This window comes from Aphidius gifuensis, linkage group LG2 (genome assembly GCF_014905175.1).
Source record: "Aphidius gifuensis isolate YNYX2018 linkage group LG2, ASM1490517v1, whole genome shotgun sequence".
NCBI classification, from domain to species: Eukaryota; Metazoa; Arthropoda; class Insecta; order Hymenoptera; family Braconidae; genus Aphidius; species Aphidius gifuensis.
The window spans coordinates 26,549,983-26,568,273 of NC_057789.1; the positions used below are offsets into that span (position 1 = coordinate 26,549,983).

The 18,291-nt window shown below is 25.6% G+C and overlaps 5 protein-coding genes across 8 annotated transcripts in view; 2 read left to right on the forward strand and 3 right to left on the reverse strand.

The window, feature by feature from the left end:
* Nucleotides 1-11,472, reverse strand: part of LOC122849903 (protein lozenge-like) — a 43,247-nt gene extending 31,775 nt beyond the window's left edge. For both annotated transcript variants that reach the window (XM_044148809.1, XM_044148807.1), the window contains exon 1: nt 11,305-11,472. The gene's annotated coding sequence lies outside the window, so the exon portion shown is untranslated. The remainder of the gene's footprint in view (nt 1-11,304) is intronic.
* On the forward strand, nt 794-10,832 carry LOC122849901 (MOXD1 homolog 1). Its single transcript, XM_044148806.1, has 8 exons — nt 794-2,004; nt 7,637-7,789; nt 8,371-8,550; nt 8,675-8,761; nt 9,013-9,202; nt 9,459-10,143; nt 10,219-10,549; nt 10,629-10,832. The coding sequence occupies exons 1-8, from the start codon at nt 1,210-1,212 to the stop codon at nt 10,794-10,796; spliced, it is 2,589 nt and encodes an 862-aa protein (XP_044004741.1). The 5' UTR covers nt 794-1,209; the 3' UTR covers nt 10,797-10,832.
* Nucleotides 11,473-13,838: 2,366 nt separating the features above from the next.
* LOC122849904 (UPF0415 protein C7orf25 homolog) lies at nt 13,839-15,346 on the forward strand. Of its 3 annotated transcripts, none has more exons than XM_044148811.1 (4): nt 13,839-14,113; nt 14,194-14,626; nt 14,692-15,164; nt 15,233-15,346. In XM_044148811.1, exons 1-4 carry the CDS (start codon nt 13,961-13,963, stop codon nt 15,317-15,319), a joined length of 1,146 nt encoding a protein of 381 aa, XP_044004746.1. In that variant the 5' UTR covers nt 13,839-13,960; the 3' UTR covers nt 15,320-15,346. The 3 variants fall into 3 exon arrangements, with proteins under 3 accessions (XP_044004746.1, XP_044004748.1, XP_044004747.1); XM_044148813.1 differs by having other exon boundaries at nt 13,962-14,054; XM_044148812.1 differs by having other exon boundaries at nt 13,963-14,060.
* An 11-nt stretch (nt 15,347-15,357) lies between these two features.
* LOC122849906 (tetratricopeptide repeat protein 12-like) lies at nt 15,358-16,563 on the reverse strand. The gene is made up of 4 exons (XM_044148815.1): nt 16,434-16,563; nt 16,168-16,377; nt 15,706-16,098; nt 15,358-15,635 (listed from the first exon to the last, which is right to left on the reverse strand). Exons 1-4 carry the CDS (start codon nt 16,561-16,563, stop codon nt 15,559-15,561), a joined length of 810 nt encoding a protein of 269 aa, XP_044004750.1. The 3' UTR covers nt 15,358-15,558.
* Nucleotides 16,102-17,907, reverse strand: LOC122849905 (protein abrupt-like). Its single transcript, XM_044148814.1, has one exon. The coding sequence runs from the start codon at nt 17,780-17,782 to the stop codon at nt 16,790-16,792; it is 993 nt and encodes a 330-aa protein (XP_044004749.1). The 5' UTR covers nt 17,783-17,907; the 3' UTR covers nt 16,102-16,789.
* Between the last annotated feature and the right edge of the window lie 384 nt (nt 17,908-18,291).

Below are 18,291 nucleotides of genomic sequence, written 5' to 3' on the forward strand. Positions count from 1 at the left end.
AAAAATTCAGAACGATCTGTGTCCCAATTTCTAGGAAAAACCTTTCATTACTATTATTATTATTTTTATTATATATATAATATGGGAGGGAAAAAGATCCGAAACAGATTTCAGGGGTATGTATTTTCGATCGGAATACCTGAAAGATGCAGTCTATATTTTCTTCAGCATCTTGAAAAAAAAAACATGATATAATAAAAAAAAAAAAATTCTCGACAGTAAAATATACAGAATATTTTCAGAAATATTTATACTGAAAATTGAAATGAAAAAAAAAATATATGTATAGCCAGAATTGTAATTGTTTATTTCTCTGAAATCGTAATGAATTTAAAAGCTGCACAATTTGAAAATTTGAATTACACATGTTTGTTACGATTATTTGCGTGCTGGATATTATCATCCAGAAGCTTCACCTTCATCAAAAGTTGATGAAAAAAAAAGCCCTCGGGTGTTTAAAAACGTTTATGCGAAAAAATAAAGCAAAAAAAGAAAAAAATACAAGAGAAGGTAAAAAATTGAAAAAAAAAAATATTTAAAAAACAGCAGCAGTGTGTATAAGCTGTATAATAAAAAAAAATAAAACGTCGTTATACATATGAGTTAAAAAAAAAATAAGGATAAAGGACTTGAGAGGGATATAGGGCCCATCGAAGTTGATCGGGCGCGAACCGAATGTTACCGAAGATATATATTTGAAGGTAGGTAAGCAGCTGCGAGTATATCCGCAGGGGCTGCTGTTATAACCGAAGGCAGTTTAGAATCAGAGAGAAAGAATATATATATATAAAATAAATAAAAAACCGAGGGAAATGTTTGAGTGAGTGAGGTGAAACGACAGGGCAACACCGGGCACCGGCAAAAAGCAACAGCAGCACCAGAGGCAGACGCGTGTGTTTAAATTAGTCCCGGCACAACTGTCGTTCAAGCAACATGTTTTTAAAAATAAAATTTTTAATATTATGCCATATAATGGTATCTTAATATTAATAATTTAATTATTTATTATTTTATTTTTTTCATTAAGTAAGTTTCATATTTCAAACAATTATTAATTGTATTTATCAAGTCAAGTTATACATGGTGATAATGAGTGAAAAATAGTTTAGTGAATAACAGTTATTTTAACATTTTTATTCTCAAAGAGTATTGTTTTTTATTTTTTTTTTTGTGTGTATAATAATAAAAATTTAATTAAAAAACGTCAAAATGAAAATTACAATTTTACTAGTTGCATTTGTTTTGGTTGTGGAGGCTGATCTTTTGGATCTCTATGTTCAACACATGGACGAAACAATGGGAACAAATGCCAATAAAAGACATCATCCAAGAGACATTGATATTAAAAAATCACGAAATAAACGTAGCGTAAATGAAGATATTAAATTTGGAAATTATAAAAAACAAAGTCTCGATGTTGATGATGATTGGTGGATAGGAGATAAAAAAAGTTCAAAAAAACCACAGTTAATATCGAAAACAGATGGTCTTGAACATCCAAATATCAAAGAAGAATATCATGATCCAAAATTTCATGAATTTTTAAATGACGACATTGACATTGAGATGTTTGAAAATTTTCTGAAGAAAAATTCAACTGATGAAGAGCCAAAAGAAGCAATTCCTCCACATGTCAATGATAATGATAATATTGATACAACTAATGATGTCAATGTAGCAACAAGTATTGAAATGCAAAAAAATAATGACAGTAGAATACCTAAAAAATTTATTTCATCAATGAAAAATCAAAGTGTTGATAAAAAATTAAATAGACACAAAAGAAATACTAATGAGGTAAATTTCACAAGACATGAGATACTTGATGAAGATGGTGATGTTATCCTTGAATGGGATCCAACTGACAATGATATTGTCACATTCAGGGTTACAGCCAAGACACTTGGCTACATTGGAATTGGATTTAATGACAAAAATCACATGAAAGGAGCGGATATTATTATCACATGGGTCGATGATCACTCTGGTACACCAAATCTTCTTGTAAGTATTTTTTTTTTTTGTTTTAATTCATATATATCAAAGCGATTAACGATACGAATAATGTTAATCGAAAATTAATCGCTTTAAATTTGATTTCTTTATGTATACCGCCAAACGTAGAAAAAAAACGTCGCAATTTATGTTTAATTATTTAAATAATAACATTCATTTTAATAGTAAAATATTAAATTTTTTTATACGTAATTTAAAGTAAACTATTTGTATCAAAAAAAAAATCATAATAATTTGGATATATATAAGTGTTGAACATTTTCGTGAAAAAAAATAAATAACGACCAATAACATTGAATGGCTTTAATTTGTTTAAAATAAATTGAAATAAATTAAAATCAATTTAAAAGACAATTTTGTGGTTCCAATCTACTACCCAAAATTAAAAAATAAAAAAAAAAATTATATATCGATGGGGTTAGCCACAATTTTATGAAGCATTTTTATTTTTTTATATTTAAAATTTTTTTTCTCATATACCTATATCTTTTTTTTTTTTTTTATCAACAATTTATATATTTATTTATATTTTTTTTATATTCATACCAGAAATTTTTTAGCATGAATTTGACCCTTTGCATTGAGAATAAATGTTTTTGGAACCTGTCTTCACAAAAATATGTGTGCAAGTAAAATACACCATGTGTGTATTGGTTTTAAATATAAAAAAAAATCAAAAGTAGAAAAAAAAAGAAGAATAAGTATCAAAAGAAGAGAGGTGGAAATAAAAATAATAAAAAAGAATATATATGCCCCGAAGAAATAAAAAAGCCAGGGGGAATTAAAGGAAGATTAAGAAGACGGTCGATGGAATGATGGTAGAATGAGTAGAGACGTTGGCCAGTTTCAAAGGGTTTTCTGTCGGTGTATATCTCGTTGAGTATATATATATTGTAAATTTAATAGTGGGGGTTAAATACAGGTAGAGGAACTTGGAGCCAAAATTAAATACTAAAAAATATACCCATGTGTCTGAAATAAAGAACGGCAAATCATGTGGGCTAAAATATAATCAGACTCAAATTCATTTTAACCGGTTGGTCCTGTCTCTTTATGTACGGTTTTAAATCCGTTGATCGGACGATCGATTGTATTAATGAGGTACATTTAATTGACGCAACATCAAAGTGACAATAAAAGTCTTTTTAAATTATTTTAAACTGTTTTTATAATTAATTTATTATTTATTTATTTCTTTATTATTTAGTTTTTTTTTTTCAACTATTTTACGTATTATTATTTATGAAATTTTAAATATAATTTTTTATTTTATAAAATTATAGTTAATTAAGGGATAAAAGAATTTTTTGTTTTTTTTAATTTTTAAAATTAAAGGGTATAGATTTTTTTCTAATTGGTTCAATCGCATGTGATATAAAAAGTATTTAAAAAAAAAAATAAAAAAAAAAATTTTAAACACACGATGGAATAAAACTTGTTTTAGCACAGTGTTTCGTAAATTGTTTTTTATATTTTTTATTTTTTTTAATTGGAATTTGGCCCAAGAAAACGAAAGTGCTTTTGGGGTACATGTTATAATATACCTTAACATATATGTAGAATAAACGATCGTCTACAGTCCAAGAAGATTCAGAGAAGAAAAAATATTTGAAAAAAATAATAATAAAAGAACTTAAATGGAAGGTCACAAACCACAAGAACCATGTATAAATCGAAACTTCTTTTCTTTATTTACACCAACTAACCAACGAAAAAAAAATTAAAAAATTAAAAAAAATCATGTACCTGGAATCCCTCTAGTCTTAATTAAATTTATTTCCATATCAACTTTTTTTGAATATATATCTGATTATATTTTAAATTTAATTTTTTTTTTTTCATGTCTTTCTCTCGAGTTGGTAGATTTGTTGATTGAATAAAATTAATAAAAAAATAAAATTAATAATAATCAAGAACTCTCCATAATCTACATATATTTGATTAAGATATTCGATAGGATAAAATAATTTTTTTTACTCATGCAAATATTTCTCATGATTGATAGATGCGTTTGAAATAGAAAAACATTATTTTTTTTTAATTCTCATCTATCGATGCGGAATTTAAAATGTTTCAAAAATCAAATGGAGAATATCATTTTATTTTATATTGACAGATCACATAGATGTTACAAGCTCTGTTAAAAAAAAAAGCAAAGAATAGAGTAACGAAAAAGAGAAAGAGATTAGTAGTGACACATCAAAGATAAAAAAATATAAAAATATAATAAAAAAAATATATAAAATCAACGAACACCGTTTCAAAGCAGAAAGATAGATAACGTCATAATAAATTCACTGTCTGAATTAACTGGCAAGAAATATTTTTTTTCTTCCCCAAATAAAAATAATAGAAGAAATAAAAAAATATATTATTTCGATATATACTGACAGGCATCGTAATTGTACTCTTCTCATTGTTCGCAACTCAACAAAAGGCCCAAATTATATTTGTAATTACAAATCCAGAAAAATAATAATAATAATAATAAAAAGTATTTTATAAAAAATAAAATTAAATCTTCAAGTATAAATAAATATACAAAAGAAAATAATTTTTTGTAAAAATTATTTATAATAAAAATTGGGTCTCAAGTGTACCACGTGTATATGATGAAACAAGACAAATGGTATTTACGGTTGGGCCTTAGGTCAATATAATATGTCAGTAATCTTTGAGTACCCCATTGGGACTTGTTATATATCCAAACAACTAAAAATTGCACTTGTAGTTTGTGTATATATTTGCGATTGTTTTGTTTGTATAAATAAAAAGAGGTATACATAAGGCCCCTCAGAAGGCGGCATCACACACAGTCGGAAGAAGATGATAAATAAAAAATAAAAAAGACAAGAGTCGTTTGGACATATATGTGTGTGTATGTGTTTGTATGTGAGTACGCGGTTACAGCCACAAGACCCAAAGCACACACTGGACTTACTAAGGCCCCCCGTCGAGCCGCGGGGTCCGTTCCTTTTTCTTTCACCCGAGTCTAAAGATATAACGCTAAAAAATAATAATAAAAATATACTCAACAAATGCAACCCATGAACAAGATCAATTCTTTCGTTCTTTGATTTTTTTCTTTTCACGATTTTTTTTTTTTTTTTTTTATTCAGTATTTGTCTTTTTTCCAGCTCCTTTTTTTCACTCGGTAAAATTTTTTTATGGTTTTTTTTCTTTTAAGATATATATATACGCATAGGTCCTCGCAATTTTGTCTTGATTTTTTTATTTTTTTTTCTTTCACGCTACTTTCAAGCCTCATACTTTTTTATTTTATATATGTATTTTTTGTATTCTTTATATATATATAGTGGCTAGGTGACGCACATTTACTCGTTCATCTTTCTTTTCAAAAAACACAATAATTCTATTCTTATAATTTTTTTATACATATTTCTTCTCCTTAAGTTCTATTATTCGGTAAGGCTCCGTTTTTTTTTTTGTGTGTGTTATTTATTATTTCTACTTTTTTTTTTGCAAACGTTTGAATACAAAGACGAGAAATTTGTTACTTTTTATATAAATGGTCAACCAAAAAAAAAAAAGACTATTATTTAGCACCGAATATCAGATTAAATGTTATTTTTAAATTACCCTTGAATTAATCAAAAATCTTTACTCTGTATTTTTCGGTAACTTGCGCATAAAATTCCCCAATTTTTTTTATTTCAAATTTACCCTTATTTTCTCTGGACAAACGACATGTCATATCAAATAATAAAATTGCTAAAAGATGTGTTCTAAACCTTCATGAATAAAAATGCAGCAAAGTAATAAATATAAAAAAATGATAATAATATTTACGCAGGGTATACTTATTAACATACCTGAACCGATATTGCCGTGACATAATCCAGCTATATATATTATGATTTACGATACTCGATGCATACATATATACACTGTCAATATGATCGTATGAAAAGGGTTTTTCATATATTTAAATAAAAAAATAACCGGTCGACAAATCGAATATAAAATACCCGTGTAGCTACATATATTTATTCATTTTTATTTATATTTACATACATGATACTGGCTATTTGTCCACGTAGCTTTGTGGCAATATATATATAATTATTTCTCTGTGCACTTTGCCAACTCATATATAGTTTTTTGTCATTTCGGACATTACTTTACTGTTATGAAGCTGTATATAAATTTATATATACATTGTACAACAAAGTAAACCCCACTGCAGTTAAATTCTGCATTCTACAAAAATATTTTTATCGTTATTTTATATATAGAATTAAATTTTTTGCTCAATATTATATTGACAGTAGATTATTTTTCAAATACTATAGTAATTTAATTGTTTGTGTTTTTATTATTTAAATACACAATTAATTGAGAACGGATGTGACATCACGGATCGGTAGACACTTGTGTTTCCTGTAAACGCTTCTCGTGTATATATGGTTATTTTAGTATTCAAAATTATATTCAAGTCAGGAACACTAAAACGTGCTGAATATGCGATTCTAAATAATGTAATTGTTTAAAATTTTTTTTATATTTTTAATATGTCTAAACTGGCAAACAGAACACACCGTAAAATAAAACATTTTATTATTTGCAAATAAAATTTGCTCATTAAAAAAATTAAAAAGCTTTATGGTTTATTATTTAATTTTTTTTTTATAAAAAAAAGCAAAATTATAATGCTGCTTATTTATATACATGTTATAATTTAATATATGATTTATTATGTCATTAAAATATTTTAAATACTTTGAAAATTATTTGTCTAGTCATGTTGATTTTGAAATTAAAATTAACAAAAAAATTATATATAAAAATATAAAATTATGAGGAGATATTTTAATGAAAATTATAAAGCACTGAAAGAGTAAAGTAATATACTCGAATAAAAATAAACACATAAAATAAATATATGAGAATGAAATAATTATTGTAAATTTTATAAATAATAAAATGTTTAAGAGAGAAAAAAAAATAAAAAAATGTTGTATACCTAACGAGGGTCTGCTATCATTTTATTATATTTAATTTTGTTTTATTATATTTACTTTTTTTAAATAATTTTTAAAGAATGTACAGAGAATTGTACATGTTTATAGTAAAGATACTGATCCCTAGTGGCCATATAGCCATGACGCCCGGAACCGCCCCATAAGCTGTTGAGCATGACGACGGTCTGGCAATTATTTGGATTCATTACGCGCAGGAAAGGAACTTCCCTTTGGAAAAAAGAAACTTCTATATTCTCTTCTCAATCAGCCCTTCTCAATTTTACTACCACCACCACCATTAATATTATATTTATATAAAACGGTCCCAGCAATTCTTTTAACCAAAAAAACCTGATCAACAACTAAAACATATTGCTCTCCTTTTTAAAAACCCCAAAGACTGTTTTTCCGTTAACTCTTTGTCCATACACCCTTTTATTTATCCACAATATATGTATACTCACTGGGCCCAAAACCAAGTTAAAGAAAAAAATTTAAAAAAAAAAGTCCCACGAAAAAAAATTCTCACAGCGATTTACCCTGGGATTTCTCACACATTATATCATAAAAAAAAATACATATTGAAAAATCAAATTTCATTGTTGAAAATTATATTTTTTCTTCTTTATTTTTTTTAGGATTCACACGGTATGATGGATTCTAATGCATCACCAATAACAGATATATCACAGGATGTTAAAATATTAAAAGGCAGCCAAAATGGTACTCATACTTCAGTAACATTTTCAAGAAATTGGCAAACATGTGATCCAGATGATTATCAATTAACCGTAAGTTATTTTATTATACAACAATTGACTGATAAATAATTATCTATTTCAAGAGATAATAAAAATTAAATTTATATATATATAATTTATAATATTAAATGGCTTTTTATTTGTAAAATTATTTAACTTTCTTTTTGATAAATACCGCCTTGTACATTATTTTTCTGGCTATAAAAAGCATTAAAAAAAAAAAGACGAAGATAAAATTAAATTTATGTAGAAAAGAGGGGATGATGTTTTTTTTTAAAAAAAATACAACTTCTCTCACTGAAAAATCGTTATTTGTAATTCGCATTGGTTGACCATCAGACTGTCTCACGAGATTCTTGGGTATTTAGGTATTTAACCATGCCGCTTTGCTTTTTCAGACCGAAAACCAGTGGACCCATTAAAATACTTCTAATCGTATATATACACTCTCCAATGTATTTTATATTTATTTTTTTTTTCTCATCCATATATAAATTTTCTTGGCATTATCTCTTGTTTTTTTATTTATTTTTTAATTGGGCTTTATCGTTAAATTTAAAATAATATATAAAAATATTTTATTATTATTATCATTTGATTTATAATGACAGGAAGACAACGTACGTATTATTTGGGCCTTACACAGTGCTGATCCAGAATTAAATACACCAGTTTGGCATGGTGAAAAAAGAGGAGGTAGAGCCTTAAGAATTCGTGCAACAGCACCAAAAACATCACCACCACCATCACCAAGTCCTGATATCAGAAACTGGGACGTCAAGCTTAATCAGGTATGTCCTCAATAATGATTGAAGTTTTTTTTTTTTTTTATTTATACATTATAATACTGTACACGTTATTTATGATTTGTGACATGTTATTAATTATTTTTTATTATTATTGTATTAATTACAGTTTGCTGTTGACGACAAACAGGATACAATATACTGGTGTAAAATATTCAAGGCCCCACAACTCAACAAAAAGCATCACATGATCGGGGTAAGATTATATATATATAAAAATTCATGATTTATTTTCTACCTCATAATTTATAAGTATAAAGTTGAATGATCATCATAAAGAATAAAAAAAAAAAAAACTGATTAGTATGCGTGCCGAGATCTTTTGTACAGAAGCATTTTTACCCTCTTCAATTCCCAACTGAATAGTACACATGATGACGCACAAATTACTGACCAATGTTATTATTATTTTGTTTTTTTTTTTTTTTTTTTTAAATGATTTTATAGTATGAACCACTTGTTGAAAAAAGCAATGAAGGACTGGTTCATCATATGATACTTTATGAGTGTGCATCAACATCACCACTACTTGGACAACATGCAAGAATTGCTGGTGCACCATGTTACAGTCCAACTATGCCAAGAGAATGGGATTCTTGTATTCAACCAGTTGTTGCTTGGGCCCGTGGAAGCAGAGGTATACCTTCATTCATAACAAAATATACTTGTTCCATTTTTTTTTAAATTTATTTTTGCCTTTACTTTTTTATTTGTCAGTATCTTCCAATTATTCCGACAAATTTAATTCAATTGTTTGTCTACAAGAGAGAGCTTTTGAATGATCAAAAAAAAAAAAAAAAAAATCTACGATACAATACCATTTAAATTTGAAAAAAAAAAAACCGTGAGAAATTTTGTTAATAAAAATTTTGTATATTTTTAAATGATTTTAGGTGAATGGTTTGGTGATCACGTTGGTATACCAGTTGGAGAACACAAAGAGGGATCATATTACATGCTCGAGGTACATTATAATAATCCAAGTTTAAAAAAAGCAATTGACAGTAGTGGAATTAGACTACATTTAACACCAAATTTAAGACCACAAGAAGCTGGTATATTTGTAACTGGTATGGCTGTTAGTCCATTACATTTAATCCCACCAAAACAAAAAGAATATGCAACTGCTGGTTATTGTACACCATCATGTACTGGTACATTATTTCCCGAGGATGGTGTTAATGTTGTATCAGTTGTATTACATTCACATATGGCTGGACGTAAAATGAGTCTTGGTCATGTACGTAAAGGTCAACAACTTCCTTATATTGTTAAAGAAAATCATTTTGATTTTGAATATCAACAATCATATAGTTTAGATGAAGAAGTTAAAATATTACCAGGTGATGAATTAATAACTGAGTGTGTTTATGGAACGCTGGATCGTTCAAAACCAACACTTGGTGGTTATTCAGCAGATCAAGAAATGTGTTTGGCATTTGTACTTTATTATCCAAAAACAGAACTTGCTGGTTGTTACAGTATGACACCAGCAAAAGATTTATTTAAAACACTTGGAGTTAAAAATTTTAAAGGTCTTTCATTGGATAATGTAGAGAAGCTATTTCTCACAACTGGGTAAGAATATTTGATTTGATTTATTTTTAAACAAACGCAATTGATATATATTAATTTTGAATTTATTTTTTAAAGAACTGATGCTGTTACAATTCCACCAACTGTTCAACAACAACTACCAGTTTATCCAGCAACAAGACCAAGTGAAAAAATTAATTATGAAATAATCAAAGAAGCCGAATCAACAATAAAAGCAATGCAAGAATTTACTGAACAAGCTAGTGATGATAATGTATTTGCAAGGCTTGTTATTGAAGACCCTGAAGAATTTAGAGGGAGGACTTTGGCTCAACACATGGTTAATATACCATGGACTGAAGAATCATTGACAAGGTCATTTGAAAATAGTCTTTACAATGGCAGGCACATGACATTTTGTCGAAAAAGAGATGACAAACTTGCATTGGTAAGAATTAATTGATTCATTCATTTATAAGTTAAATAATAAATTTAAAAATAATGTGATTATTCTTTTTTTTTTTTAGCCGTCAAACATTCAGATGTTTCCAAATTTTACAAAACTACCAGAACAAAATAAAACAATATGCAGTGAACGAAGAACAATGTCTTCATCAACAGTTACAATTCCTAATTTATTTATTCTCAGTTACATTTTTGTCATTTCAATTTATTTCTGTTGTAAATCATTATAGAGATATTTTTAATTTAAATATTAATATGACAAATACGAAAACTAAAAATTGTATTAATTGGCGTGAATTTATTTATTTGTATTAATTTTATATTGTATAATTTTCTTTAATTTTTAAAAACTTAATTTTTTATATTAAAAAATTTCAAACACATATAGTGAAATAGCTATTCAAGTTACGTTTTATTCTATGATTTTTTTTTTTTTTTTTTCTCATTTTGTTAATGTGAAAAAAAAAAAATAAAATAAATAGATGTAGAAAAACAAAATTTTTGAAAAATTTTGCAATTATCGTTAAAATAATTGAAATAATATAATTAAAGAGAATTAAAAGAAAAAAAAAACAACAAACTTGTAAATATTATGTTTAAGTATTACTGTGTAAGTTGAGTTTTTAAAAAACTATAAATAATTTTTTAAATATAATAATTTTGTTTGGTTTTATTTTAAATCCTTGTCATTGAAAAATTAAAAATAATTGAAATTAATTTGTAAAAATTTTTTCTTACCTTTTTTATTGTAGACCAAGTCAAGGTAGATGTTTCCAGGTAGTCCCAAGTGATGACATCCATTTTTGATTCGACAGATCCAAAACAAGAAACAGGAGCAACACAATTTCACTAATAATATCACTGACACTGTTACTTTACATTTGAAATATTTAAAAAAACATTAAAACAAACTAATAAACTTTTTTTAACTATTGATTTATCAACAAAGGAAAAATTTACTTTGTAATTTTATTGGTTAAATTAAATACTCAACACTGATTCTACTTTAAAATTTTAAAAATTGAAAAAAAAAAACACTGATTTGACAACGTGATTCTTTATACAACCTGTAACAAAAAATTAAAAGAAAATAATTAATAATTTGCGTTTAAAAAAAATTAAAGAGCTTGAAAAAGTAAATGAAAATTATTTTTCAAATCACATTGAGTTAAAGGCTACTGGATTATTAGCTGATGTAAATACAACAAGCTGTACTGAACTATATTTATATACTAATTTTTTTTCATTGCAATGATGATTAAAAAATAATAAATACTTTTATTCAATAAAGAAAAAAGCCATTTTCATTTTGAAATATTTTAATCAACATTGGATTTAATAATAAATAAATATTTTTTAAATTTATTAAATGTAATCCAACGGATGAACAAAACAGAATTTGAATTTATCAACGAAATAACGCGCGCTTTTTTACCGAAGATAGCTGCTTGACTGTCATGGTGGCCATCTGTTCGAGAAAGTGCGCAACAATTTTTTTTTTTTATTTTTGCCGGCTTTTTTTTTTTTTTGGAAATAATAATCATAATAATTATATAAAAAAAACTACGAAGCAATAGGCATTGATGTTTATTCAATTATTCATTAAAATATCGAATTTCATCGCCGAAAATTGTTAAATAATTATTTTTTTTAAAAACAAATGAAAGAACGAACATTAAAATTAATTAATTGAGAGCAAAAACGCCGACAAAAAAAAAGTCATTGTCGTTGCTCCGAGATTTTTCGGACGTAGATCATAGTCATCAATGAAAAAATGAGTAAATAATGATAAACATGATACCGAAATTAAAAAAAAAAAAATAAAAACGCAATATTGAGTAAAAATATTAGTCGCAAAATAAAAATAAAAAAAAATGATAAATAAAAATAAATTTTCAACAGATCAAAAGGTGGCCATTTTAATAGCAAAATATGTCACGTAAAAAAATAATATTTTTATAAAAACAATCATGATGAATTTATACTCAAAAATAAATTTAAAAAAAAATTGAAAATTTATTTTTAAATGAATAAAATAATAAAATGATATATGAATGATATGACTTCACCAAAAAAACAGCAAAAAACAGGAGTACAAAAATTGGACATCGTCGTTCAGGTTTACACTTATAATGAAAAAAATTATAATAAAAAACTTATAATAAAATTCAGCCCTTCAACTTGGCGTGCCTACACAAGACTGATGAGTGATGCATAAATATTTACCCCTGACCCCCGCAAGCCCAAATTCCGTGTGCCCTGGTGGTTGGCTGTGATTGGTTGAGTCATATCGCGAGATGAAAAAATTATAAATACTTTTATTTAATAAAGAAAAACGCCATTTTAATTTTAAAATATTTTAATCAACATTGGATCTAATAATAAATAAATATCTTTTTAATTTATTAAATGTAATCCAACGGATGAACAAAAAACAGAATTTGTGAATCCTACCTCTTTTTTTTTTTTTTGGGAAAATAATAATCATAATAATTATTAAAAAAAAAATACGAGGTATTGATATTTACGCAATTATATTCATTAAAATATAAATATTTCATCGCCGAAAATTTGTAAATATGTAATTATTTGTTTTGAAAACAAATGAAAAAAACGAACATTAAAATTAATTAATTGTGAGCAAAACAGCCGACAAAAAAAAGGTCATTGTCGTTGCTCTTTTTCGGACGTAGATCATCATCATAAATGAAAAAATGATTAAATAATGATTAAAATGATAGCGGAATTATAAAAAACAAATAAAAACGCAATATTGAGTAAAAATATTAGTCGCAAAATAAAAATAAAAAAATGATAAATAAAAATAAATTTTCAACAGATCAATGACGACCATTTTAATAGCAAAAAATGTCACGTAAAAAAATAATATTTTTATAAAAAACAAATATGATTAATTATAATACTCCAAAATTAGTTGAAAAAGTTGAAAATTTATTTTTGAATGAATAAAATAATAAAATGATGTATGAATGATATGACTTTACCAAAAAAACAGCAAAAAAACAGGAGTGCAAAAATTGTGCATCGTCGTTCAGATTTACACTTATAATGAAAAAAATGATACCGAAAAAATAAAAAAAAAAAACGAGAGCACACAAAAATCTGTCCTTCGGCATTGCGTGCTCACACGAGACTGATGCACACCCCCGCAGCCCGCAGAGCATAGTGGCGCTTTTGCAAATGGCTGCTTTGAAAGGTTCTGCGCAGGTCTAATCTAAATCTCAAATAATAATAATAATAATAACACAATCATCACTAATATAGAAAAAAAAATAATCCACTATAATTAAAAAATCAATTGATATTATTTACCATCAATTGTCACTAAAAAATATTTATAAATAATTGATTAAATTAATTAAACAAAAAAATTATGGAAAATAAAAATGATTTAATAAATTGTCTTGATGAAAAAATACAAAGTGGATGGTACATGATTGACAAGCTTGAAAAAATCCAAATGAAATGTAATGGTATTGACAAATTATCAAGAAAAATAACCCAAGAAATTAGATTTTTAGAAAAAGTATATGATAATTATTGTAATTGTATTTTATATAAATTTAATAAGCTCTAAATCTAAAGTTGTTATTTATTTTCATACAGGTAAAATCATCTGGTGATGTCAAAAAAGAATATCTACTAAGTACAAATTTAATTCATCTTAATGCAATGGTAGACAGATTGCTAACAGCAAATGAACCAGTTGATGTTATGAAGCCATTTAAAACACCAACATCAAGACTTCAAGTTGACATTGTTTGTGATAAAGGTTCATCATGGATAAAAGTAATTGCAAGAAATGCCCAAGCATTGACATTGATATCACTTGGTAATAGTGAATATGGACAAAAATCAGTTATTGATCAAGCTAAAACATATCTTGCTATTGCCAAAGTTCATCCACATCGTTACAAGTCACCAAATGTTATATTTCATTTTGCATGTGGTATTGAAACAATTTTAGCAAATGAATTGGAAAAAATTGGTGTTTCAGTTGAAGGACAACGAGTTGATTCTGATGACACATCTAGAGCTGGTAAATAAATAAATATTACTAAACTAATTGACAATTTAAATGATACAGATATATTTTGTTACAAGATGAGTCCAGTCGAACAAATAATTCATCAACAAAAGACACAAAAGAAATCAAAGTTTTAAATCTGGATGTATCAACTTTACTTGCTTTTGTAAGTAACATGACAAATGGACATGCAAATTATATATTTCCACAGCCATTGTTAACACTTCAAGCTGAATGGGAACGATGTCGTCCAGTTAAACCAATTCTTGATAAATTATTTGATAAAAAAAAATTAATTGTTTGTCGTACAGCTTATGAAAATTTTAAAAATATTATTGACATTATTGGTGGAGTGGATGAAATTAAAAGAACAAATGAATTGATGAGTAAAGTGGAAATTGTTGATGATGCTGTTGATGGAAGAATATTGGAATTAGAATATCGTGGTAAAATTAAAAATAGATCAAGATTAGTATTTGCAACTGGTGAGAGTACAAAAAGTATAACTGTATCAGCTAATGAAGGATTTGTCAGGGCAGCTAGAATGCAGGTAATTTAATTATTAACAAAAATAAACAACAACAATGTCAAATTGATTTTTCTTTTTTTTTTTTTTAGGGTATTGAGTGTACAGTATTTTTACATGAACCAAGATCATTGTCACAAAAAAAAGAAAATGAAGCCAAAAAAATAACAGACTCATGACTAATAATAATAAATTTTTTTTAAATGTATATTTAATTTGTAAATTGAAATTTTTTAAACAATATTTATTAACTAAATGAACAATCAAATATTTGAAAAACAAATTCGTTTTTTTTTTTTTTCGACGAGTTATTAATTTAAACAACAAATAATAATAAATTTTATAAATAAATATAATAAATCTTTTTTAAAAGTAGCTTTTTCTCGTAATTTTTAAATTGACTGTTTTATTTTTTATTTTAAATAATAAGAGACTCTTCATCTTCTTGAAATTTTTCTCCATTTATTGGATTGTTTTTAAGTGTTTTTTCAAAATCTAAAAATATAAAAAAGATATAAATTATTTATTTAAAAATAAATAAAGTATTAAATTGGATTAATTTTACCTTCAATGTATTTTATAAATTCAGGAACTCGTGATTTAGCAAGTTGAATAAATTCATCACGTTTATCATCATTACCAAGATAAGCATGACACTTTGCTGAGTTCAATAATGCTTTGATATTTGATTTACTAACTCTAAGTGCCCATTCACAATCATCAAGTGCTTTTTCATATAATCCAAGTTTAATATATGCTATTGCACGATTATTCCAAACAACTGTTGAATCTTTTCTTTGTTCAATTGCTTTGCCATAATAACTAACAGCTTTTTCATAATCAAATTTATTAAATGCTGAATTACCAATTTTTTTATATGTTTCAGCTCTTTCATTTCTTATTTTTCTATCTTCAGCACGTTCATTTGCATCTTTCTCAATTGACTTCATAAAACTCTCTATATAAAAACAACATCATTTTTTTTTTTTTTTCCATAAATTTTATCACGAGTAATTATCTATTTTACCTTTTGACATCTCATTTGGATCTTTTTTAAATTCTTTTTCGTACTTATTAATCACAGTTCGACTAGACTTTGTTATTAGCTCATCATTTTCATTAATTTCATTTTTTTTTTTATCATTATTTTTAGCACCAGTTAATATTGCATCGGCCATTATTTGGCCACTTTCTTGTTCACTTGCATCATTTGATGCAAGCTTTTTAACAATTTTTTCTTCAAAGAAATAATAAATTAAATTATTTAACAATAATAATATAACAATTTCTTACCAACTTCAATGACACGTTGCATAAAATTTTTAAATTCTTCATCAGTTACATTTTTATCAGTCATTAATTGTTCCATTGATTTTTTTTCTTCTTCACTTATTTCTAATGATTCATCAATTTTATTTGCCATTTTTTACTTTTTTTTTTTTTTTTGTTTCGTTAATATATTTCTTTTAACTCTCTATGAAAATATAAATTGTTAATAATTTTTTTTTTGCATGACTTTGTGTAATCAATACAAGTTACTATAGCAACATTAATATTTTTATTTGTAAATAAATTGTCGTGTCAATCAATGATAAAAAAAAAAAAAATAAATAAGTACAAATTTTTGTTTAAATGAGAGCTACGAATTTCTAATCAAAGTAATGATTAGAAGGTGGACTTGTTGAACTAGCTCGACTTGTACTTGGCAATGATGGTTTATTTAAATTGTTATAAATATTATTATTAGTTGGTGATTTAAATATTTCAATGCCTGGTGTTGAAAATAGTTTTTTTCTAACAGCTCTTCTTGCAATTGGAAAACGTGAATCATAATCATCATCAAATGGTACATCAATATCATCATCCTTTAATTTTAATAAATCAGATTTAATATTTGATAATGGTGATTCAATATTACCATGTGTATTTGGTGTCATATGTTGATTATTAAATGTACCAATTGACAATTCAATATCATCAATTTGTTCATTTGGTTTACATATTATTTCAATTTCATTTAACAAACGTAATTTTTTTAAATTATCACAACAGCCATTATTTGATGTACGTTTTATTCCTGATTTATCATTGCTTAAAGTTTTTATTTTTTTAATTTTATTTTTTTTTGTGCTATTAGACAATTGTTTATCTAATTTTTCATGATTACTATTTGTTGAATTATCATTTTGTAAATTATTTTTAATCTCATCATTATTAACGTCATTTGTAATTGGTAATTTTTGTAAATTATTTGTAATTGTATTGTCAAATTTATCTGTTGATCTTATATCTTTGAGACCAGATATTTCTAATATTTCAGCAATTTTTAATAATCTATTAACCTCACTCTTGACAACTTCAATTTCACCACAATATATAAAATTAACAATTGTTTTTAAATCATCAGCTTCAATATCATGAAGTAATATCATTGGATGTGGATGATCATTATTAACTAATAATTGACGAAAAAATTTACTTGAATTTGCCAATACCATTTTATGACATTTTATAACAGTACCATCTTTACATACCAATGATAAATCAACAAAATATTGTTTTTCATAGCAAGTATCCAAAGTTGTTGCTAGCTCAGAATTAAATAAATTCCAACGTAAATTATACATTGTTTCTTCTGGCATATTATCACAATTATTATATATTTACAATACTTTAACAAATAATTTATCCAAAAAAACAATGATATGTATTCGTGGCAATTGGCAAATTGTTGTTTATTTAAATAACATTTATTTTATCTAGTGGGCGCCACCTGAAATTAATTTTTTATTATTATTTACATTATTATAAACAATATTTATTATTAAAAATAATTTAACATACTTTATCTATTATTTTATTTATTATTTAAAGATATACCCATTCACTGCTGCTAAGAAAAAAACAATTAAATTAATGTCAACATGTTATGGCGTTGTTTTTCATATTTGTCTAGTGTCACGAAATGTTGACATGTTTGCCATATGTCTTGTCAAGTTAGGTTACCTGTCCAAAAATTTTGGAGTATTAAATTAAAAAAATATAAATACATTTAATAATACAATGAATTTTGTTTGTTTTATTTTTAATTGATAATTATTTTTGTAATTATTAAATTAATTTCTGAAAATAAAAATTAAAAATTATATCT